This window comes from Grosmannia clavigera (assembly GCF_000143105.1).
Source record: "Grosmannia clavigera kw1407 unplaced genomic scaffold GCSC_146, whole genome shotgun sequence".
In the NCBI taxonomy this organism is placed as follows: domain Eukaryota; kingdom Fungi; phylum Ascomycota; class Sordariomycetes; order Ophiostomatales; family Ophiostomataceae; genus Leptographium; species Leptographium clavigerum.
In genome coordinates, this window is record NW_014040795.1 from 404,865 (window position 1) to 428,825 (window position 23,961).

At 39.8% G+C, this 23,961-nt stretch overlaps 4 protein-coding genes across 4 annotated transcripts; 1 reads left to right on the top strand and 3 right to left on the bottom strand.

Moving 5' to 3' along the window:
• Positions 1-3,712: 3,712 nt before the first annotated feature.
• CMQ_5864 (HD family protein) lies at positions 3,713-4,679 on the top strand (the record flags this gene model as incomplete). Its single annotated transcript, XM_014316510.1, has 2 exons — positions 3,713-3,776; positions 4,096-4,679. The coding sequence occupies 2 exons, from the start codon at positions 3,713-3,715 to the stop codon at positions 4,677-4,679; spliced, it is 648 nt and encodes a 215-aa protein (XP_014171985.1).
• Positions 4,680-7,613: 2,934 nt separating this feature from the next.
• On the bottom strand, positions 7,614-11,975 carry CMQ_5895 (nucleoporin; the record flags this gene model as incomplete). The annotated part of the gene is made up of 4 exons (XM_014316541.1): positions 7,614-7,976; positions 8,193-8,372; positions 8,433-11,572; positions 11,696-11,975. 4 exons carry the CDS (start codon positions 11,973-11,975, stop codon positions 7,614-7,616), a joined length of 3,963 nt encoding a protein of 1,320 aa, XP_014172016.1.
• A 1,483-nt stretch (positions 11,976-13,458) lies between these two features.
• On the bottom strand, positions 13,459-14,537 carry CMQ_5872 (3-ketoacyl-reductase; the record flags this gene model as incomplete). The annotated part of the gene is made up of 2 exons (XM_014316518.1): positions 13,459-14,316; positions 14,394-14,537. 2 exons carry the CDS (start codon positions 14,535-14,537, stop codon positions 13,459-13,461), a joined length of 1,002 nt encoding a protein of 333 aa, XP_014171993.1.
• A 953-nt stretch (positions 14,538-15,490) lies between these two features.
• Positions 15,491-16,841, bottom strand: CMQ_5878 (galactose-1-phosphate uridylyltransferase; the record flags this gene model as incomplete). The annotated part of the gene is made up of 4 exons (XM_014316524.1): positions 15,491-15,711; positions 15,786-16,343; positions 16,488-16,672; positions 16,741-16,841. 4 exons carry the CDS (start codon positions 16,839-16,841, stop codon positions 15,491-15,493), a joined length of 1,065 nt encoding a protein of 354 aa, XP_014171999.1.
• Between the last annotated feature and the right edge of the window lie 7,120 nt (positions 16,842-23,961).

Here is a 23,961-nt window from a genome sequence, read left to right on the forward strand (position 1 = left end):
AAAGGTAGATTTTAGCTAAAGTTTAAGCTTATTAAGCTATACTATTTTTATTTAAACTAGCGTATAGTATATATATAAAAGACTATTATAATATCTTTATTTAAAGTAATTTAAATAGCTTATATATAAGGCTAGTTGAGCTAGGCTAATACCTTATTAGTTATATTAATAATTTTTACGTTTATTAAGTACTATCTTTAAGGTTTATAAATAATAAGCTTACTTTTATCTTTTAAGTTAAAGGTTTATAAAGTAAGGTAAGTTTACTTATTATTATTATAAAGGTAAGTAGCTAGTACTTTTATATATAATAAAAGGACTAGTTGTCTAAAAAAAGGAATAAAAGGAAGAGAGGGTTAAGAAGAAACGAAAAAAGGTTAAAAAAAGACAAAAGGTATATAAGTAATAAGCGCTTATATTAGTAGTAGTAGTATTAGTGCTATTATAGCTAGTTTACTATATTAGTTAATAATTGTTTAGAAAAAGCTTTAAAGTATACTATTAATAAGGTAAGCAGCTATCTAGTTTAATACGCTATATAGTAGTGTAATTGTTGCTACTATGTATAGCTAAGAGATCTTAAAAGCTTTAAGTTTTATACTAAGCTAGTTAAGTTTGTATAAGAATCAGCGTAGCGTTACTTCTAGTTTGTTTGTTTATTTAAGAGGGAGTTGTTACTAGCGTTTAGGGTTAGGAAACTAGTATACTGGTACTAACTAGTACTAATACTAGTGTACTAGTATTACTAATAGTATTAATAGCTTTTAGCCTATAATAAAGTTAACAAAGAAAGCAATAACATAGTAAGTAATAGTAATATAAAGAAATAGTAAGTAAGTAAGTAAGAATAACTAACTAACTAACTAATAAGTCTTTAATTACTTAAGTTATTTTCCTTATATAGATTATATTTTAATAAGCCTTATAGCCTATCCTTTAGTTTACGTTATTAATATATATAAGCTTAAATTTTTACTTAAGATATATCTATAAAAAGATTAACTAAAGTATAGAATGCTAGCACAAATTGGTAATAATTCAGGCAGGCTCGCAGAATAAAGTATATGCAGACCGCGCAAGGCTTAGCAGGGCCGGAGTAGGGCGTCCGGCGAGTCTTGCCTAGTAGTAGGAAAAAGTATCGCCGAGCCCCGCTAAGGGCGCTAAGCCGGATTCGGCGACCAACGGCGAATAAGCGAAATAACGCTTAGCGAGCTTTGCTGAGCGCCTTAAAGCGTTCTGCTACGCTATACTGCTATTGTAGCATATATATATATATATATTGTAAACGCTTACTAGTAACGAATTTAAAAGGAGTAAGATAAAGTCTTACTACTACCCTTTTATACCTTTTATCTTGTAATTTATTTTGCTGTGAATTGTGTGCTTTATATAATACCTATTATAATATTAAGTAAAATAAACTAAGGAATAAGCTATATTATAGCTTATAAGTAGTATAATATGTATAAAGTAAAAGATTATAAAGTAAAGTAAAAAAAAAGATAAAAATATTATATAACTTACTAGTAAGTAAAAGAGTAATAATAAAACTAAAAGTATATTATTACTATTACTATTGCTATTACTATTGCTGTTGCTATTGCCGTTGCTATCATTATTATTATAATAATAATAAAGAAAACGTAAAGTAAAGTAAGATAAAAGATAGTATTTATATATCTTATATTATAATAGAAGCTTTTAAATTAATTACTATAAAAGCTTTTAGAATACTTACTTATTAATTATTCCTATAGTACCCTAGTGCTTAAGTACTACTAGTAATACTACTAGTATTTTTCTTAACCTTACTAGCGTTATAGTCTTAATTAGTAGTAGTGTTGCTAGTAGTTGTAATATGTTTGCTTACGTTTATATTTATATTTATGTCTTTACTTATAGTAGTGTTCTTAGCAGTAGTAGTAGCTTTATTAATATCTTACGCGTTAATAGTAAGAGGACAACTTAGATATAGTTCTTTATTCCTAGTTTCTTTATAACGGTTGTAGTTCTTATTCTGCTTTACATAGTAGGAGTAATTACTTTTAAGGCCTTATTAGTGCTAAGAATGGTAGAGAGGTTAATGTGTCGTCTTACTATAGGTGCTGCTAGTGCCTTATATATCTTGCATACTTGTTTTAGCATTGTTATTATTACTATAGCGCTAGTATAGCCGTTATTAAATTCGTTATTAGATTTGTTGTTAGATAGCTTAAACGTAGCTATTATAAGAAGTTTTGCATTTAATAAGCGTAATACTATATAGGTTAGTATATAAGTATTATCTTTTTATTAAGCTATATTTAAGATAGTTAAGGCTAATAGTTTTATAGCTTTTTTTATAATTAAGAATAGCACTTATATTAGTTTTCTAAGCTACTTACTAAAGTAAGTTAATAAATCAATATATAAGTTATTTAAGGGTTGCTTAACGGCTAAGGTTATACTACGTATATATTATAAGAAGCTTTATTAGAATTTATACTAATGGCTTTATACTTAGTTATAAGCTTATAGCTACAGCGCTAGTTAATAATTTACTTATAAAAGGCTTAAGATAAAAGGTATACTTGCTACTCTCTTTCCTTTTACTATTATAATAAGCTATAAAAGTTAAAGAGTATTAAAAGATAAAGAATTATAATAAGTATTACTAGTAGTATATAATTTATAGTAGAATAAAAAGTAAGATAAAAGGTATAAAAAGCTTAAAAGTAAGACTTTATCTTACTCTATTTAATTTTATTACTAGTAAGCGCTTAAAAAATATATATACGCTACAATAGCGGTTAAGCGTAGCAGAACACTTAAGGGCACTCGGCAAGCTTTACTAAGCGCCCTTTTACTTATTCGCCATTATTCGCCGAATGCGGCCTAGCGCCCTTAGTAGGGCTCGGCGGTACTTTCTTTTGCTACTATTAAAAAATACTAGTTTTTAAGCTACTATAATTATATAAACTACTTTTAAAAAAAACCCTAATTTAACTAGCTAACTAGCTAAATATTAACAGTTATATTCTACGTTATTTTAAGGCAGCTTTTATTTTGAAAGCTTTATAAAGCATTTAATAAAAAGGCAGTTAAAAGCACTCTATTTAAGCGAAAATTAAAAGTATTGAAAGTAAAAATTAAAAGCCTATAACCTTAGAAAAAGAAGGCTATAGCTATAAGCCTAAATTTAAAATTCGCTATAATTAAGGACATACAAAGTAGTTAAGCCGCCGCAGGAAGAGAAGTAATTAAAGTGGGCGATGGCTCTGAAGGAGAGCTTTCAAATGATATATAATTTGCATGATTTTGTTAGGTATTTCAATTGCTATAATTGGGGGGGGTTTTTTTTTGATGCTATCAAGTTATCACGATTTTTGGGTGGCCCAAATGGGGGGGTGGCCGAAATCCCCATGGTCCCACTTTCTCCGTATCTCGGCGCTATTCAATTGTGAAGGCTTTTACAAGCCAGATAGGTATGCGAAGTCACATAATGGATACCTCATTTTACAGCCGTCTTAGCGGGCTAAAATAGGTATAGCGCATGAGTGCGAGCACTGTGTACTGGGCTTTTCACTAGCCCAGTCACAACTGAATCTAGGCCTAATGCTACAAGCCTTTTCTGTCTTTCGTCCTACTAATCGTTCTGTTCTCGTCACCTGTTTTCTTTATTATCGCCATTATAGTTATTATCTTACTTTTACAAAAAGAACGTAAAGCAGCCATGATATATGACAATGATGGTGCGTCTCCGGCCCAAGATGCGTCACAGGAGAAGTTGATTGCAGGTGAGTCTCTCTCAAATGTGTCAAACGCAGCTTCATGCACAAATCTGATCGATATTTTCATAATGAAGACCTGGGCATTGTTGCAACAGCAGTGGTAGCTGGAGAATGGACAGTGGACAAAGCTGTGAACATGATACCAACCGGAAAACCCGAGGGGGGGTCACTATCCGCTGTACCTTATTTTCACATTCTCGAGCGGCTGAAGACAACAAAGAGGGAGGGGTGGCGGAGATTTGGAATTATCCAGTGAGCCGATGAAACAATTGTTCTGTTCAAGATGATTATGATCTGACCCTTCTAAGTGGTGAATCCATTGCAGATCACATGTACCGCATGTCTCTTATTACCATGCTAGCCCCCCCATCGCTCTCTTCGCGACTTGACATGACCAGGTGTATGAAGATGTGTCTCATACATGACATGGCCGAATCACTGGTTGGCGATATCACCCCAGTTGACGGCGTACCGAAGCCAGAGAAAAGCCGCAGAGAATCCTCCACTATGGATTATATCACCGAAACGTTACTTGGTAACGTCGGTGGTGGCAACCCGGGCCGGGAAATGCGCCACATTTGGCAAGAATACGAAGATTCGAGGACACCAGAAAGCATTTTCGTGCACGATGTCGACAAAATCGAACTTCTCTTACAGATGGCCGAATATGAGAAGCGTGGCGATGGTCGTATCGACCTAAGCGAATTTGCCTATGTGGCCACCAAATTGTCACTTCCGGAAACAAACGAGTGGGCAGAGCAAATTCTCCGAGAACGCGACGAGTTTTGGGGTAGCCGCCTACACGTCCAGAATGACCAAGGTGTTGATGGTGGTGTCTCTACAGACCGCAACGAAATGCGAAACGCGTACTACACACAGAACGGCGAGGCCAGGAGCGATAATGATTGATGGGATACCGAACCGGGTTCTAGATTTCCTGGTGGCCATAGATGGAGTCACTGGCGACAGTGCGGAGAATTAATCAATATTTCTTCACCCCCCCCCCCCCCCGACCGGTGTTTTCGAGATTTCAGAACCTGTACGAAGTAGTTCAAACATGTCGTTTGGTAACAATCAGTTCTATAACATTATTGATTTTACAGAGTACGAAGTATATCCATCTGTAAATATAGCTATCTGAGCTTACGATTACATAACCGAAACGGGTCGTTATTGCTAGGCAACGGAACTTAAAATACAGTACGGAGTACTCGTACGGAGTATGGTGTTTGTTTACGGCACCTATTACGGAGTACAGATAAACACTTGCAAGTTACATACCCCACAAACACGACACGTCCGAGTATATGTATACCCAGACGATGGCACACTGGAACGAAATTGACACGATCAGATAACCGCGACTGTGTCTTGGTCGATTGGATAAGCAGAGAGTGCGTATGAACTCAATCAAATAGCGTGGCGGTGCTTTTTTTCAATAGTGTGGCGCTTAAAGTAAGATAACACAGCATCGCATTGCATTCTGCTTGATGAATAATGCTAGCAAGCTAACGGTTTCACATCAGAAGGCTCAGTGCCGTCTGCTTCTTTACCAAACCCGTTCATCTTATGATTTTGCGCGACCTATCCTTGTCAAGGGTCTATCAAGCAGAGACTCAAGCCTCTCCTTTGATGCGGCTTGTAACAAAGCCAGCCGCTTGATCTCCCACAACATAGACTCCTGCGTTCCTGTTTATGCGCCTCTGCCACCGCCCCCATGACCTCTTCGAAATCCGAGTTTCACGTGCCAGGCGCATACCGAATCGATAATCCACCCTGGCCAATTTCTGCCTTGGGTGCAAATATCTACCTTCCACCCACGTCTCCATCTGTGTCGAACTCTGTACTCAACTTGGACAAGTCCACTACAAGCCTTTACTCTGATATATCGATAATGAATGGCATGGATATCCCCACATCTGTCAAAAGAAAGCGAAAACGACCCGCGAACGATTACAGGGAATCAACACCACTGGCTGAGTGGCAAAACATGAGCATGGACACAACAAGCGACCTAGCCCTACCCTCAGAAACTAAAGAACAGTTAGGCGAGAGGTTGTACAAAAGAAAGACCGGAGGGCCTATTCAGTATACGCTTGCAGGCCAGATAGAGACTTGTGAAACAGCGGAATCTGGAGCCTTGGAGGGTAGCACCTACTCAGATATCGAATACCGAAGAGCTCTAGGCCCCACGCGGCTGCACGAGACAAACGAAGGGACAGGTCGGTCCGGAACAGATGCCAATTTCGAGCCCCCAGCTTTGGAACACTGGTCCATTCTGCATGCTCTTGGAAGTGTCGTTGGTAGGGTTTGGGATTTCTGTACAGGAAGTGGATTCCGCGGCTTTCATGCTGGCGGCGGTGTTGGCTATGACTGGGACACAGGAAAGCCGGTGGACCAGAGCGCTACCCACGTGAATAACACCTCGCACATCGGTCTGCAACCAGCTACAGGGTGGCCCGAAACGGACGAAAGCAAACAGAGCCGTGCTCCCAGTGATTTTTTTCAGCCTGATTGGAGCTTTCAGCCCAGCAAAGACGTTCAAAGGACGGAGGAGACTCAAGACTCAAAGCACAGATGTGCTTTGAAGAGGCGGCAAGTTGGCGTCGCAGGCGAAGAACTCGGGCGCAACTGGGTCGTTGTGGAGACCGACCGAGTACGTGACAACGAACGACGTGCAGTCGGCACATCAGAGGCTACCGACGCCCGAATACCAGCTCAAAGGATGAGCATGACAAAGGTGCATACGTCTGACACTGCACTGCGCCAAATAAGCACACCTGTATCGCGGCTTGCTACTCCAGTACAGTCAACCAAAATATGGAACGGACGTGTCCCCCATACTAGCAGTCCGATGATGTCGCCACGTGAGCCGGCAAGTTTCACCTCTCCACGGTGCTCTCCTTCGTCGACGCAGCCGGGCTTTGATCGTAGCGCATATGGCCAATCCACTAGCCGCATTCCAGTTCCGTCGATGGGTGGTCGCACGACCAATCCCTTTGCACGCACGGCATCACCGGCGTCTGGATACAGAGCGAGGAGCCGAAACGGGACGGCACCTACGTCACCGACACTTTCCGTAGGCCGGCCAAACGGTGCTCAAAAGTTACGTCGACGGGGTCACAGCATGACGGCGGTGGCGTCTCTTTCTCGGAAAGGCTTCGGACACGAAGCGTTGGAAGGCGCTATCGATGCAAGCCCACGCTTAGACGAAGAAGCAAGGCAGTTGGCTGCCCGTAGGGCTGTTGCTGAATTGGATGCTGACGCTAAGATGGAAACCTTTAATTTGAGGTTGCAAGCTATGATTCGCCAAGGCAAAGAAGCTCTCGGAACGGCATTCGAAATCGACGGCGATGGCGAACAAGAAGGCTGGATGGATGCCGACTGATACTATTGCTGCGCCTCTTTTCGATTTACTGTTGGCAACCTACCGGCCTACCTTTCAAAGCGAGGGAATGTTTACTTTCTAGTTCAACTATGATTTTGGACAGGCCTTCTTGCCTTTTACAAAATCCTATGGTACTGGGGATATCCTTGTCCATAACTCCATTTATTCCAGATGAAACAGATTGCTCAATTCGAAACAACGATGTATAAACACAGAAAGAAGAAATCAGATCGTAACTCCTATATTGATTCGACATCTTCGCCTTCAACCCCCTCTCCGAATTATCTCGCCTTGCATCCTGCTTGCAAGACCGAGTGCCGTTGTACAGAGTTGTACACAGACGCCGTAGCAAGCCAGTCATGTCTGCCGGCCAACTCTCACATCCAAAGGCCTGCCCGTTTTTGATCCCGAGGCAGTACAGTATTCATTCGCGTTGGCCAAAACTAGCACCCGAATTACTTGAATCTCATGGTGGCTTGGGGCCCCGGACGGACATTGCTGTCCACTTGGCCTCTAAGCATCCTGGTCTCGTTTAGAACATCCTCTAGTTCTTGTTTCAGCCTGACGTCACGCACGGAGGTCAAAATGTCGAGGACTGTGCGCTCAGCACGACCCATCAGGTCGACAACCCAACGCGCTATGCTTGCATCCCCCTTTGCACTCCCAAGACCGCTAACTTCGAGCTCGTGGCACCAGATGCCCACGACTGTATTTATCCATTCCACGACCGCCTTTCTCCGGCGTCCAGTGAATGGCACCTCCTGCGTATCTAGGATTCGCTCCAAAACCCGAACAATCATGGCATGAGATACCCGCAACTGCAGAAAAAGCAAGACAGGCCATGCAGGATTGGCACCAATAGAAGCGTCTTGCTGTTTAGTCAGCGCATATTCGCACACAATTGTTAGCAAAACGTCGATTGGGAAAATGAGCGAGCCCAACGACGTGCGGTGTGCAATCGTCTGAACTTGCATGGAAACAGCTTCGTATGGCAATGGCGGTGGCCCAGTCGCGTTCATACTGCTGTCGCTCACTCTATGCCCACGACAAAACTCTTCGTACGCAGCAAGCCGCTCTTCGACGTCTTCATGTGTGCTATTAATGAGCTGCTTCCAGGTGTCCGCGATGACACGAGGATTATGGTAATCCGCAGCATTGAATATCAAGAGGCAGAGATCGTAGTAGCCTGCCTGATCGGCATATCCGTTGAACAGCTTGGACAATATTAGTTTGACAATTGACCCTGACAACTGTAGGCAAAAATTGTAACATACCTCTGATAAGCCAAGCACCGGCCCATCAAGATCCTTTTCAATTTCAGTTTTCCGAGCAGCAGGTATACGGCTATCTGAGAGCAATCTCTCAAGCAGGTCGTCTTGGACATGAGCGATATCGAGCAGTTCTGTCACTTCATGGTTGAGCTGTTGTTGACTTTGTCCACTGACGCCTGCTGTGGATACACTGGCGTTGGCTTTAGCTCGACTGAGAAGCGTGATGCGGTCCTTGATGCTGACGTCAAAGTTGGATGCAGCAAGGTTGTATTGAACATTGGCGGCATCGAAAAATCTGCTGCGATGCGTATAAAAACGACACAAGAGATCTGCGTGGCTGGCGTCGACTGAGGCAAGGCGCTCGAGGAACGTGACAATGTGTGGCGAATCAATTGCAAGAAGACGATCTGTTAGACCTTGCTCAATATACCACTCGTACAAGTCGAAATGAAAGACTTCATCGTCGGAGTCATTGACAACACTGTACGCTTCCATTCGTTTGGTTGCGGCGAGTGTGAGCCGACCATCGATGAGCTCGGGTTCCGCAGTTGAGTCAATATCAAGCTGGCCAAGCACAGTATGGATGAGGTCATAGCAACCCTTTCGGCTCTCCCATTTACACTTTCTTGGATCGCTTTCTGACTTTCCGTCACTAATCCATGCCGAGGCTGTGTTGCCTCGGTCTGACTCCCTTGCCACAACAAGACATAACTGGATTGCACCTGCGTAGTACTTCAGCTGCACGTATTGCTTGACGGCGGCATGCAAATTCGGAAATGACAAACTCCCAGCGACGCGTTCAAACAGGTGGAGACTCTCATTCAGGAGATTGCGTGCGACGCTGGGTGAGTTGGCCTGCTCTAGAGCTCTTTGCAACTGCTCCTGGGCTTTGAAGACCACAACGTCGTCAGGACTGCAGAAGCTACCACAGCGGCGACGCAGAGCGTCAGCTACTGTTTCAACGTTGGAGCCGCTCTCAATATTTCGATTGACAATGACCTTCACAAGCAACTTGGCCAGTTGCTTTCCCTCCGGCTTGGAGAAGAGACTTTCGTACGTTAATGAGCGTAGTTCCTGGCGGGTGGAGTCGTCCATTCTAACATAAATGTCGGATACACGCTCGTCGAAGAGCATTAGAACGAACGAAATACCCTCAGAAATGCTCTCCATTAGCTTCTGCAAAGCATGTAACGCCTGATGCTCGGCCTGCAGGGCGATTTCTTCATGTCTCGTGGTGCGGCGCAGGTCTGCAGGTCCTGACAATCCCTGTATAGAGCCCGCATTAACCTTCAGAAAAGTGCGCAGCCGTTCAAGGTTCTCTTGGACAATTGTGAGCTCGCCGGTCGGTACCGTGGATTTGACAACTACACCGGTAGGGGAAAAGTCTCTGGTGATAACTCTGGCGCCCCACAAAGTTCGAATCAATCGTGTGAGGTATAGCACAAGGGCATCATGGCGAGAGGAGAGCCTGACTGAGTCCATAGTGATAGTACTGCTGTCCGTCTCGGAGACGGTTGGCTGGCCACCGTAGTTAACAAAGGCTGCCTTGGCTCGATCCTCTGTAGCCTGGTCAACGGCGCGGCTTGTACCTGCTCGAAGATCGCTTCCCTGACCGCATGCGACTGCAAGGGTAGTAGAAATAGTTTCGACGCGCCCGTATAACTGGATGAACTTTCGAATTTCTTTGTCGAACATGTCGTCACTGCCAAAAGCTCGAATAACAGTAGCGAATATGTCGACAAGACGTCGTCTTCGGATGATATGAATTCCATCGTTCGTCATGATAGCAAATTCGCTCGGTGGAGAGTCGAACTGCACAGCCAACTCATTGCCAAAACCCAAGGGTTGCTTTGCTGCCGCAAAGGGCTTTGTCACAAGGCCAACATCCAAAGCGTCTTGCGCTCTTCCTAGCGAAATCCAATTACCGTGCTCGTAATATTTCAATGCGGAGGCGGGGGTAGTCATCTGTATCTTTCCAGTTTCGGGTGCCGAGACGAATAGCCGTACCTCCTGCCCCCCGACGAAGTCAAAGAAAAAACCTGGTGCAAACCGACAACCCTTTATTGTAGGGTCTAGGGCACGAGATTGAAGGTCCACCACAGCATCTGTAGATCCACCGAGACGCGACATTGCGCCAACCGCAGCTGACTGATCCCTAGGAGGAAACTTGACAAACTGAACTTGCATGGATTGAGGTGCTGTGTTCGATGAATTCATGATGTAAGATGCCGAGCTTGTCGCACTGAGAAAAAGGCGGCAACCGGTGCTTGTCAGCGCCATCAAGTGAAGCTTCGAAGCTTCTTGTGCAGAAATGGGACTGATGCCGATGATGGAAACGCGGTCTGTCAAAAGCGGGGACGAGTTGATCATATGTGTGATGTCTCGGAGACAGTGATTCTTTTCTTTCTCGATAACCTTCGTGAGCTTGTCCGGACCCTCAATGTGATATGTGCGTATGGTGGATTTATTTGAGAGCGTGTACAACAAATTTCGCGAGTCATCAACGACCATTTGTACCAGAGACTCCGAGTTTCTTTGTGACCAAAAGTCAAGGTTGACAGGTAAGACCGGGACAACCGACGACCAGCCCGGATGGCTGTGGTTGCACCTTCCCACGCGGTTAGAGAACCATTTTTCTTCCTGTTGGTAGTAGATTTCGTGCACGTCGGTATCGTTTCGACCACCAAGGAAGATGCGACCAGACGAAGTGCCCACAATGAAAGCCACATTGGCACCGCCACGGTGAATGGACATCTTTGTCTGATATAATGAGACTGCCTTTGAGCCGGCAGGTGTATTGGTAGCCTCAACACCAAGCAGAATGATATCAACCTCTGTGGCGACTACCAGTATGTGACTGATGTCATTGACAAAAACGCCTGGTTTAGGACGCACAAGACCGACTGCTGTAATGGCGTGTGGCTGGTCCTCGAAGCCTATCAGCTCGGGATTGGGCAGCGTAAAGTCCCACAAGAAAAGACTGCTATCTATGCAGGCATAAGCATGGTTTAATTCTGGGAAGAGTCCCATGATTGTGACAAGCTGGGAAACGTTGTATCGTTCGAAGATCTGTTCGGGGATAGGAAATGTCTGCACTTTGTGGAAGGGTGCCCGCGGCGATTCGGCGCCGTGAATGTCATACTCTGAAGATGCGCCAGCTAATGTTGATATAATCCTATTAGCTCCCTTGCCTTATGCCCCCTCCCTGTGAATGAAACCTGCAGATATAAGGGTGAATGCGCGGCATACGCAGGATAATGACTTACGTCGACAGTACGAATCAAGGTCTGGGTAGCTCTCGTCGAGCTGTAGAACCTTGTTCACCGACCCAGCAGCCTTCAGAATAGGAGAGAGCGATGGAAGAGCAGGGAGAGCTGTGACGGGGTCTATTGGATCTTGGTCAGGCGGTTGGTTGTGCGCAATGGAGCCGTTGATGTCCGATGTAGGTATCGCGTCGAAGAATGAGCGTCCGGCGTCAAGTTTGGATGCTTTAGCGGGGGTTGCGAAAAATGCACCCGGAATCGGACGCCCAGGAGTTGCTGCCATTCTGACATACAGTACTTTGAAGATATATCAGGCGGCGCGTCAAGCAGCTGTTCCCTTCAATTAGTAACGAGCCGTCTGTCCCAGGCGGTTGACAGGGAGCCTCGAGAGGAAATGTTGCTAGACACCCTGAATGCGTAGTTCTTCTAAAAAAGAAGGATTCAAGGGCGCGACCTGCGATGCAAAGAGAAGCGGGCGTAGCTTACGACTCTTTTCTAGAATGGCATGTGGTGGTCTGGTTCTGCTGCTTCCGAAAATTTGGAGCATGAAGGTTTGGACATTTTGAGCTCGAACGCGACGCTGTCGCGCAAACACACTAGACCCCATAAGATACCCGATTACGTAACTGGGCGTTCCCAAGGGGATGTGCTAGACACAGGTCAAAATTCTACAAACAAGGGCCAGGTGACTTATTTAGGCGGTTAACACAGGCAGAATATTGAAATCGTCTCTGTGTAAGTCATAATAGATTCGAAGTAAAATAACCAAAAACACTAAATAAGAACAGAAAAGACTAGTAAATACCATACAAGACCAGTTATGCCGCCGTGTCCTTATCCATTGTATCAGAAAACTCCCTCCTACTAAGCGTTATCGGCACCGGCCTGCCCGTACGGCGCGCCGCTGCCCGTCCTTGTGCGTGCACCACTAGTCTGTACGCGCAATCTCTGCGCGTGTACTAGTGTATGACCCGTACAGTACAATACGCACAGTTAGATAAGCACGCAGTTAGATAAGCACCTTGCACGTAGCACGTGTGCTATAGGTGTTATAGATAGTAAGTAACCTTTGCAATGTTAACGCATCTTTGCGCGCTGCGCACTATAAAATGGCTTGAATTGGCGGCCTTTCCCTTATAATGTAATCTAATAGTAAATAAACGCTTAGGCTACACTACGCCAATATGTGTTTAAATATAGAAAGTTAACACTAAAGGTAGGTAGGCGTATCGTAACTGTTTCTTGCAACCACCAGTACCAGTAGCGCCAAGTAGGCGAAGGGGATTTAATGCAATAGACAAGGATATAGTGCTGTAACTGGTTTTGAATGGTATACGTTGTATACCAGCCTTTTTAGCTTTTATACGCGGTTTTTGTTATTGTGCTTTGAATCTATCGCCGCTTCTGCGATTTCGGTATTTTAAGATACTATGGCTAACCGCTAAGTAAAGTCACGTGTAGGCCGTTGGGGGGCGCACCTAGACTTGGGGGCGGGGGGGGGGGAGGGGGGGACGCACCTAGCACATCCTGTTATTAGAACTGTTCTGTTATTTATTACTACCAACATTCACCATGTTTCTCATGTCAACACCTATACGGAGCACTCCCTAATGCTATGAAATGCTCCGTACGGCGCATGTCGTTTGACAATGCTACCGGGTAAAGCGATATATCTTGGCACGGCCCAAAATGGACTTCCCCGAACTTTTGGTGTCTTGTAAGCTGTATCCTACCCCCATAAGGAATAATACTTGGACTCCAAATCACTAGGCCTTCTTCGCCTCGCGGGACGCCTTCCGAAGAGCCCTGCTGCGGATGCCCTTGTGCATCTTTGAGTTATACCAGATGCCAGCACTATTTCCCACACCTATAGTATTCTCTACAGCCCATTGCATGATTGCATGCGTCCAGAATGGCGTGTATGTGAATGCAAATGCTTGTGACCCACGGCCAATCTTCCTTAGTGCGGACCGCACAAACGCATCTGGCTTGGGAATCAGGAAACTCGAACGACGGACCTTGCTCATTGCTGACACGACTAGGTAGCTCAGTACGAGGTATGCGTCGACACCACTCGGCTTGAGCTCCGCGGCCAGCGACGAGTTCCAATGTTGTAGAAAGGCTTTGCTGCCACTGTACGTGGCAAGATAGGGCGTTGGCATCCAGCCTCCAAACGACCCCATGGTTAGGATCAGCCCGCGCTTGCGCCGTACCATTCCCGGAGCGATGACCCTTGTTGTTTTCAATGTGCCCAAACAATTGATCGTCACAATATCCTGGAGTTCGTCTTTGGTAGTTTCAAGGAACGGGACGGGAATGCTGTGGCTTTGTCCTACATTGTTGACCAGTATAGCAATGTCGAGGCCGCTAACAAGCCGGGCCAGTTTATCGTAGTCTGCGTCGTCGTTTTTGGAGAAATCCATGGCTAGAACCTTCGTCTGTATACCAGACGAGGCATACTTCTTCTGCAGTTGCTCTGCGAGGGTATCGAGTTTGGATTGGGTGCGGGATATGAGGACAATATTGAAGCCCTTGGAAGCTAGCTGCGTAGCAAACTCCTTGCCGAGGCCATCCGAAGCACCTGTGACAACAGCCCAAGTACCCTTACCTCCATATTTCCGTAGCTAGGTGTCGCATTAGTTAGCTACTTGATGATATACACGAGAATCAATCAATCTGCGTCGTTTTCTGGTCGTCTCACATCGGTTCCACGAAGGATGAACAAGTTGAAGAAGAAAGCCAAGCTCGAGAAGAGCTTGCTCCCTAAAAAAACCACACCGACAAATGCAATTGCGCCTTGCACAGGTTTGGGAACCATGCCAATAGACGCTTTAAAACCCTCCATTTTCACGGTGCGGTTTTAGAGATGCAAGGGTGTTGTAATTGCTGGGCTGAGGACGTGAGAGTTTTGGTAAAAATTGGGATGGTGAGGCGGGGAGTTTTCGAATTATGAAGGTCGATTACATAGCCAAGTTCGTATTACTAATAGCTAATAACCCTGCAAGTCCTCGTACCTCCGTACCGATTTGTATCTTACTCCGTAAGATACCGTAATTACTGAAAATCCTCTCATCTGAAACCTTCAAAAACACAAAAATCTCCTAACAACTGAAGCGCTACCTTAAAATGAATGCTCTTTTCTCCAATCTCCCTCTTGGCGATCAGGGCATTCTGCCCTGCTACCTTTTTCTGGTACGTTACGCGTTCTATGCATGATGAAACCAGTATCTTTGTCTGATACATAATGATTGGGCAGGTTGGCGTCGTTTCGATTGGAAACTCAATTCAAAATCTCGTCACACTACACTACACTCGAAGAATATACAACGGCAAATTTGTCCCGAATTCATCGCTGGCACAACGTTCAAGCGAAACCGACTACGCAGACAGCATTAACAAGATTATTCCCGCATTGAGCAAGACGAAGAATGCCGACAAAGCACGGGATCAAGTAACGCCACTTGCAGCGAGAATATTTGGGGTCTGGACGATACTGGCCGGCATCATTCGCATATACACAGCGCGGGATGTCCACAATCGGGCTTTGTACGAGCTGAGCCTCATCACACACGTGGTAGCGGCCATACACTTTGGCAGTGAGCTGCTCGTTTTCAAAACGCTGAAATTGACGGGCCCCCAGTTTTTCCCCCTAATGGCTGGCTTCGGTGGTACGATTTGGATGGCGATGCAATATAGCCACTATGTGTTTTAACTAGTTTGACCGAACCGCGAAAGCATTGTAAGAACGAAAAAAATGGCACGTTTCAAAGGTGATATACGGCTATTATGTAGGGGTTCTCATAGAGCCTGGCGGTAAAGCTGTCCTCCACTATCCCTCAAGCGCGCTGCAGCCTGTTCCGGGGTGATATCCCGTTGTGGCTCAGCCATCAACTCATATCCGACAAGGAATTTGCGAACTGTGGCGGATCGAAGAAGTGGAGGATAGAAATGCATGTGGAACCAGCTATTCTCTGCCTCTTCGTCAGAACATTCAAGCGGGGCTTGGTGGATGCCAGAGCCTATCGGTATGTTTTTTTAGCTAGCATCCTATTAAAGGTACTCCGTAGTCCCGCAATCACTGGGTCGAGCTTACTATAAGGGAAGCTTGTCTCGAAAAGATTGTCGTAACGTCTAGCAACTTCCTGAATCGCATCTGCAAACAAAAGACGCTCCTCAGTAGTTAAATCGACAATCGCTCGGACGTGCCTTGTGGCAATGATCATGACTTCGAATGGCCATATGGCCCACCAAGGGCAGACGACGAGAAAAGCATCGTTTGTATACACAACACGTTCACCTTTCTCCAACTCTAGCTGGACGTAATCGCTGAGCAGGTGCCGACCGTCATTTGCAGCACGGTATTTGCGCATCTGGACAAGTTCTTTTTCCGGTTCTTGGGGCAGACTAGACGTTGCCCACACTTGGCAATGCGGGTGCGGATTGGAGCAGCCCATAGCACTGCCCTTATTTTCGAAGATCTGCATGTATCGAAGCTGTGTGCGTGGAGGGGACACGCCGGCATACTCGAGCGATGGGGAGGCCTTTAAAAAGCTGTCTGCTGCCTGGGAAATGGGACTGGAAGGTGAAACATGCTTTGCATATATTTGAGACCAAGAGAGAACGATGGGCACGATGGCTTCGGCGGGCATGTCTGCAAGGGTCAGATTATGCTTTGGGGAAAAAGTGAGAACGTAGCATCTGCCTGTCGTCGGTTCCGCGCGCAGCAACAACGTCTCAAGATCTTATCTATTGTCAGCCAACCAGTCCTGGAGGAAGAGCGGAGCGTAATACGTACTATTCTCAGGTCTGGGCTTGTAATCCTCTTGTTCCTCCTTCACCGCGCTGTAGTCATTTACAAAGACAAAAGTGCTGTCGTAATTGGGGTTGGGATTCCCCTGTGCTCTGGTATTCCCTGGGCAAAGGTAGCACTTTGAGTCATACTCTGGCAGTGTGTTCTTCATGGCGACCTCCTGCTGGCCTCTTGAAGAGTTTGGATTGTCAATTTGCTAGTCAAGTCGTAGAAAACTTCACAGATGAGGAGCACTGACTGCCAAGGACGTTTGGTCCTGTGGGGAGAGACGAGCAGCCATGCGCCAGTCAAGGGATTGTAGCGGCGGTGGGATATATTGTTAAGAACGTCGTCAGCCATATTTTGAGGTCGGTCTTTCGAGATAAGACGAAGTGAGAATTCGGTGTAGATGTCTGGTTTCTTTTGCCCTCAAAAAGGAGGGGTGGCAATTTGGGCGGGGTAAAGCATGACCGATACCCTCTTACGATCGGTTTTCAAAGCACGCGATGTGAACACGTTCTGAAAAAGGAAATCAGGAGAGCAACGCACTCTTACAAGTACATTTTTTCAAGCCGGAATCCCATAGTACATTGCTTCTAACCCCACTAAGGTCGCATTAAACCTTATTAAAATTAAAGTAGAATAGGAGCTAAGTTCTTATTATTAAATAGTATTATAATAATAGCTAAAAAGACTTTACTTTAATTTTTTTTGGCTTTTAACTATTAGTAGTAAGGTAATTATAAAAATCTTTAACTAAGTACTTTAATAAAAAAAGCACTAGTAAGCTAATAAAAAAAAATCGTAAAGAGAGTATACTCTTAAGAGTTAAAGTTATATACTTATACTAAGTAAGGTTAAGGAACTAGTATACTAGTACTAATATTTGCCTGTACTAGTACTAGTCTAGTACTAACTAGTACTTATACTAGACTAGTACTTTAAAACTGTAAAGCTTTAGACTAGAGCGCACTATAACCATTCTAACTAATGTTAGCAAAGCAGCCTCTTATTAGTTAGAATAAGTAAAAGTAGGGATTAGCCCTATTAAAATCTCTGCACTATAGAAGGTGCGCTATGTACTCCTTTCTAGTTGATATATTACGCACTTTATTAGCCATACTAAGCAGACTTATACAGTGCTTTGTATCATTTGCTGTTAGCATTAGTTGTAACAGGTTATAAGCTTAGATACTATATCCGGGTCTGTTGCGGTAATTTGCGTTATCTTACAATAATTTACGCCTTATAGCACCTTTTCTTTGCCTTCTAGCTTTATTTTTCGCCTTAAGGCATTACTTCTAAGAGCGTTAGCATTGCGCTGCGTTTTATTTATTTCTTAACTAATATTTAGTTAATTTAGGCTTTATAAGGCTATAAATTCACCTTAGGTGCTAATATTTAGCATTATTTTTTATTCTTATAATTTTATACTACGATTAACCTCTATTAAGACCTTTAAATCAAAGGCAGCTAGTTATTAAATTATAATAGTAAGCTAGAATTTTTTTTAAAGCTTAAAGTAAGGCAAGGTTTAGTAGATTAGACTGCTTAGTATATTAAGCACCTTTATTTAAATTAGCTAGTAAAAGGCAATCTTTTTAACTTTAATTAATTAATAGCTACTAAAGAGACTAGTATTGCCTTAACTGATAATCCTTTAGTAGAAACATTTTATTTTAAACCTTAAACGCTTGTTAGACGTCTTTTTAAAGCATTAAATTTGCCTTTTAATAGTAAAAGGCTTAACTAAACTATTAACTTTATTTTAAAAGATTCTAAAAGTAAGCCTAAATCTAAGAATAAACTAAATGTTTAGTATCTTTAAGCTTAATAGTAGTAGTAATAATAGTATTAATATTAATAAGTGTTAAGCATTGGAATCCGCCACACTGTGGCCCTTCCGCCCCACTTGGCCGTACGGGCCTGTAATTGGTCAGAAGGCACAAAAGCGGGGCCTGACACTAGTATTAATACGGATCCCCAGAAGGGTCGCGATGTATCTATTTCTTCCTTAGTACACAACACTTCTTCGCCCACACTAGACCCTATTCAGCCTCCTGCTCCTCACAGTGCATCACGTTATATGACCGCTACGTATAGCCTCCTTTAACCTTTACAATAAGCTATACTCTTTAAACCCTTATTAATAGCTAGTATAGTAAGTATTTAAGTGTTAAAGTAATATAAGGGTTTGTGTGCAATATATAGTTATAAAGGCTTAAACATGCTTATACTATTATATTAAGACTTTAACTTAACAAACTATAAAAGACTAGTAAGCAAGAGCCTGCTATCTAATTTATACGTAAATAGAGGGTGCGCAATAGCGCAACCCTAAGCAGGTGTAGCATAGCTAAGTAGCTATACTCTGCCCTGTTTACGTATTAAGATAGTTTGTTAAGTCTAACGCTTAGTAAGCGGTAGGTCGCCAAACTAGTGCGTAGGGCACGTATGTAGAATACTTTTATACTATCCCTTCTCTTTTAAAGTAACGCCTTTAATAGTAAAAGGTATATACGTAGCAACTGCTTGCTTATTAAAAAACCTTCTTTAGTAAGTTAAGAAAAAGAGTTAAGTATGCTAGGGTATTAGCTGTTGCTAAACGGTCGCAGACTGCTTGTTATATAACTGCATTCTTATATTATAGAAGCGTATATATACTACTTAGGATATAGTAAAAGTAATTGCTAAATTTAATTAAGTATAAAGTCTATCTTATAAAGGCGCTTTTTAAAAGGTATAATAATAAGATTTTAATTATAAGATACTTAAGTTGCTGCTAATAAAGGTGTTATAAGAAGGGTAGCCTTAAATAATAGCTATATAAAGATATAGAGTATGCTAACTAGAATTAGTAGTATATAGTTAAGGTTTGTAACTTATAGTAAAGGTAGAATAAAAGTAGTAACAGTTAAATATTACTTACTAATTATAAAACTATTATTAACTAGTTAGTAAAAGTAGTTTATTATTAAGATATTTTATTATTTAATAGTTAAATAATCTAGTACGCGCTTAATTAAAATAAATAGAATAAGGCTAAAGTATTTAACTTATAGTAAAGTAAGTAAAGGTAGTAATAGCTATTTATTGCCTACTAATTATAGAACTATTATTAACTAGTTAATAAAGGTAGTTTACTACTAAGATATATTTTTACTTATTTTTAAATAAGGTAGTATATACTAATTAAAAATAGCTATATAAAGTTAAGGTATTTAACTAATAGTAAAGTAAAATAAAGGTAGTAATAGCTGTTTATTGCTTATTAATTATAAAACTATTATTAACTAATTAATAAAGGTAGTTTACTACTAAAAGATTTTTTTATTTAAGTTTTAAACGTTTTTTTACCTTACTATTAGAGTAAAGTTAATACGTTTTTAAGACGCGTTTAAACGTTTAGTTTTATAGTCTTTTTATTACTTTAAAGTATAAAAAGATTAAATAATTCTTATAATTTAAAATAAACTTTACTTAATTTTATAAAACTACTTTTACTTTTTAGCCTTTTTTTTAATCTTACTTAGTAGTAAGTTAATATAACTATTTATATAATAAAGTAGTAACTAGCTAATAATTATTTATAAAATAATAGTAAACTAAAGTTGCTTTTTTAAGTCTTTATAAACTTTCTAGTAAACGTAAATCTTATAAAATACTTAGCATAAGCATACGCGTTATCCTTTAATAGTATAGGTTCTTAACTATATAGCATTTGCTAAGTAATAGCTAACTTATTAATAGTCTCTATACCTTAACTATATATTAAAAACATACTTAAATATTTATTATAAGTTTATATAGTAATCTTAAAGAACCGAAGGCGCTACTTCAGTTATAAAACTAATAATATATTATAGCTTCTTTAAAGTATATTAATTCTTATATACTAGTAAGCAACTACAAACTAGTAATTTTTAAAAAGCTTAAAAGCTTAGCTAAGTATATTTAGTAGTTTTATATAAATATAAATAAGCTTATTTTTCTTTAAAGTAAGATAGTTAATAGCATTATAGTAACGCTAGTAGATTATATAGTAATAATATAGTAGTTACTAGCACTAATAGTAATAACTAAAAAGCCTAGCTATACTTTATAAGAGAAGAAGCTAGATTTACTAGCAACTAACTAGCAATCTTGCTATAAATGCTTTAAGATAGCGTAGTAGGCTATACTATAGCTTAATATTCTTTACTAGTTTTAGTAAAAGCTAAAGCTAACTTTAATAGCTACTTAATAGTTAGTAAAGATATCTAGCTTTTACTACTTACGTCTTTAAACGCTAGCACGCTTTCTTAAGTATAAATTTAGGTTACTACTACTTTATAAGTAATAGCAAGTCTCTTTAGCTTTATTACTAAGTTATTGCTAACTTATTACTTAAGCTAATATTTATTTTATTTTATTTTATTATATTATTTATAAAATAATATAATATAGCTATCAAAGCTAGCTATGCTAGCATGCTTTATTTTATACTAAGGGTAAAAGACTTGCTTAAATAAAGTACTTTATAGACTATAAAGGCTTTAGCTATACTAGCTTAGGCTAACTAGGTAGTGTTCTTTTCTTAACTTTTACTTTTAGTAGCGCCTAGTAAGTAATACGCTTACGCCTAATTTTTAACCTTAGCTAAGCGCTAGTAAGGCGCTAAGACCATTCTTAGTGTTATAGCTAGTAATAGTAAGGTAGTAGTAGTAGCTAGTAGTAGTAGCATAGCTACGTCTAGTAAAAAGGTATAGGTAAGTAGCTAGTTAACGCTTAGCAAAGCTTATATACTAGCTAGTAAAGGATAAAGATAATAATAATAAAGAAGAAATGAGGTTATTTATAAAAAAGAATAGTAATAAGTAGCTAGCAGCTAAGTATTAGCTAGCTAATCTTAAGTTTTAAGTTTATAGCTTAAAAAGGCACCTTTTAAGTTAAATAGTTAGTTTATAGTATATACTTATATAAAATAAAAGGAGTAACTATTTAATAGTTAGCTTATATATAGCTAACTATTATTTTATAATCTTTTTATTTCTTATAAGTATGTTCTATAGTTTTTTAGTAAGACTATAATTTATAGCTAGTATACGTTAAGTGCTCTTTTAGTTCTTAGGTATTATACTTAGCTAGCTATCCTTTCTATTTTATTAAAAAATAAGTTTATAACCCTTTACTAAAGTAAGTTATAATATCTTTAAGCTTATATTCCTTCTAGTTTTTTACTTTTTCTAAAAATAAAAGTTCTTTCTTTTTCTTTACTATAGTAGTTTATAGTTTTAAGTAAGAGACGTAAAAGACGTTATATTAGTAAGCGTACTATAATAGTAAGGCAACTTTATATATAATTAGCCTTAGCTTTTTTATAATATAGATATATAAAAAGGTTAAGTTAAGCTTTTTTAAGCCTACTAGGTTTAAGTGCTTTATTAATGACCTTATAAATTTGCCTTTAATAAATTTGTTATATAAGTATTGCTTATTATAGCCCTTCTTTTATTAGTAAATTGCTTTTTCCTATAGTATTTTTAGCTTTTACTTAATAGCTTATAGCTAACTAATATACTTTTATATGCCTTTAACTATTACCTTAGTAAAAAGAAAAATGTTTATAAAATGAAGGTAGTATATATATAACGTATAGAATAAAGACGTGCTTATTATAGTATAGTAAGCATTATTATATACAAACTTTATAATACTTAATACTTATATTTATTAATATTATAAGCAACTATAGAACGTTTATAAATATTACTTTAAAGTTTAATTTAAAATCTTTATGCTACTATCTATTTAAAGGTAGTATACTATAGATATTATTAGCTAGACCTTTTAAAGGCTTATTAGTTCTTACTAAAATTAGCTAGTAAATAAGCTATCCTTATTACTAAACAATTACCTTTAAGATATTAAACTTAGTCTTTATATAGTTATAAATAAGTTAAGCAACCTTAGCAACTATAACTATTATTTAAGTAAGAATAAATATACTATACTTTATATAATAGTTAACTATTACTAAGATAGCATTATATAAGCAGCTATCTAAACTTAAACTAAAACTAAGGCTAGTTATAAAGTTTATACTATTATGCTAGAATAGTTAAAAAGGCATTAAGAGGGACTAAAGGTATTTATATAGCTTATACTACAAGACTTTATTGCTTATATATAATAAGTAGTTAGTAATAAATGCGCAAACGTTTATAGCTATGTTTAGCTAGTAGTATCTCTTGGTAAGAAGTTTTATAGTCTTATAAACTCTTATATAGCTAGCTATAAGAGAGTTATAGTATAAGCTAATTAGCTTAGCTTATAGCTTATTTACTAAAGGAATAATAATATAATTCTTATAAAATAAAGTATTACTATTTACTAAATAGTAAGAGTTATTCCTTTAGCTTTATTTAGCCTTTATATATACGTTATCTAGTAATTAGTCTTTACTTTGAGCTTTATATATAGCGTTATAAAGTTTAAAAGAGTATTAAGGTTATAACAGCTATTCCTAGCTAGTAATAACCTATGCCTTTTATACTAAATAGTAATAAGGCCTTAGGCTTAAAGAGCCTTAATAACTAGTCTATAATCTATAGCTTACTAAGAAGTAAGTAAAGAATGTTATTATATTTAATATTACCTTATATATAGTCTAGTTACTAAGATAGCTTATTAGCTAAGTTAGTAGCCCTTAAGCAGTGTTTAATTTTAAAGTTAAATACTAAAAGGCAAAACACTTATTTAATAATTTAGTTTTAAAGATGTTTTACTAATACCTTAACAACGCCCTTTAACGCCTAGTGGTTAGTTAATATAAAGTTCTTTAAACATTTTAAATAGTAACGCTAGTACTCTAAACTTTTAATAATTACTAAGAGCTTTTATTAACCTACTTTTTATTATATATTATAGTTTGTTAGCTTTTATAAGTAGTATATAATTAGTTACTACTTACTATTTACTAACTAAGATATAATGTTAAAGATAGTATAACCTAATATATTTGTTTCTACTTAAAATGGTTTTATATTATTATAATAGTAAAGAATTATTACTATTATAAAGGCTATCTTTAGTAATTTAAAAGCAGCTTTTACTTTTTTAGTTTATATATAAAAGGTTGCGTAGTAATAGCTTCACGTTTACGCGGCTAACTAAGGATAGTATTAGTTAACTTTATTAAAGCTTATATAATATATAAGTAGTAAGAGATAAAACGTTTATTAAAGTTTATAAATCCTAAGAAAGATTAAACGTCTTATATACACTTAAAGACCTTCTAGTCTATAATAGCTATAACTTAGTTTAGTTTTATAGCTAACTGTAACGCCGCCCTAGGAAGGGGACCGACGCAGGCTACGCGCAAGCCGTACGCAGTATGCGCACAGCGTATTAGATGCACATCGTGGACTAGAAGCGGTGCTTGTGGCGCAGGCTGCGTGGCGTAGTACTAGCGCACAGGCCACAGCACGTGCTAGCGTAC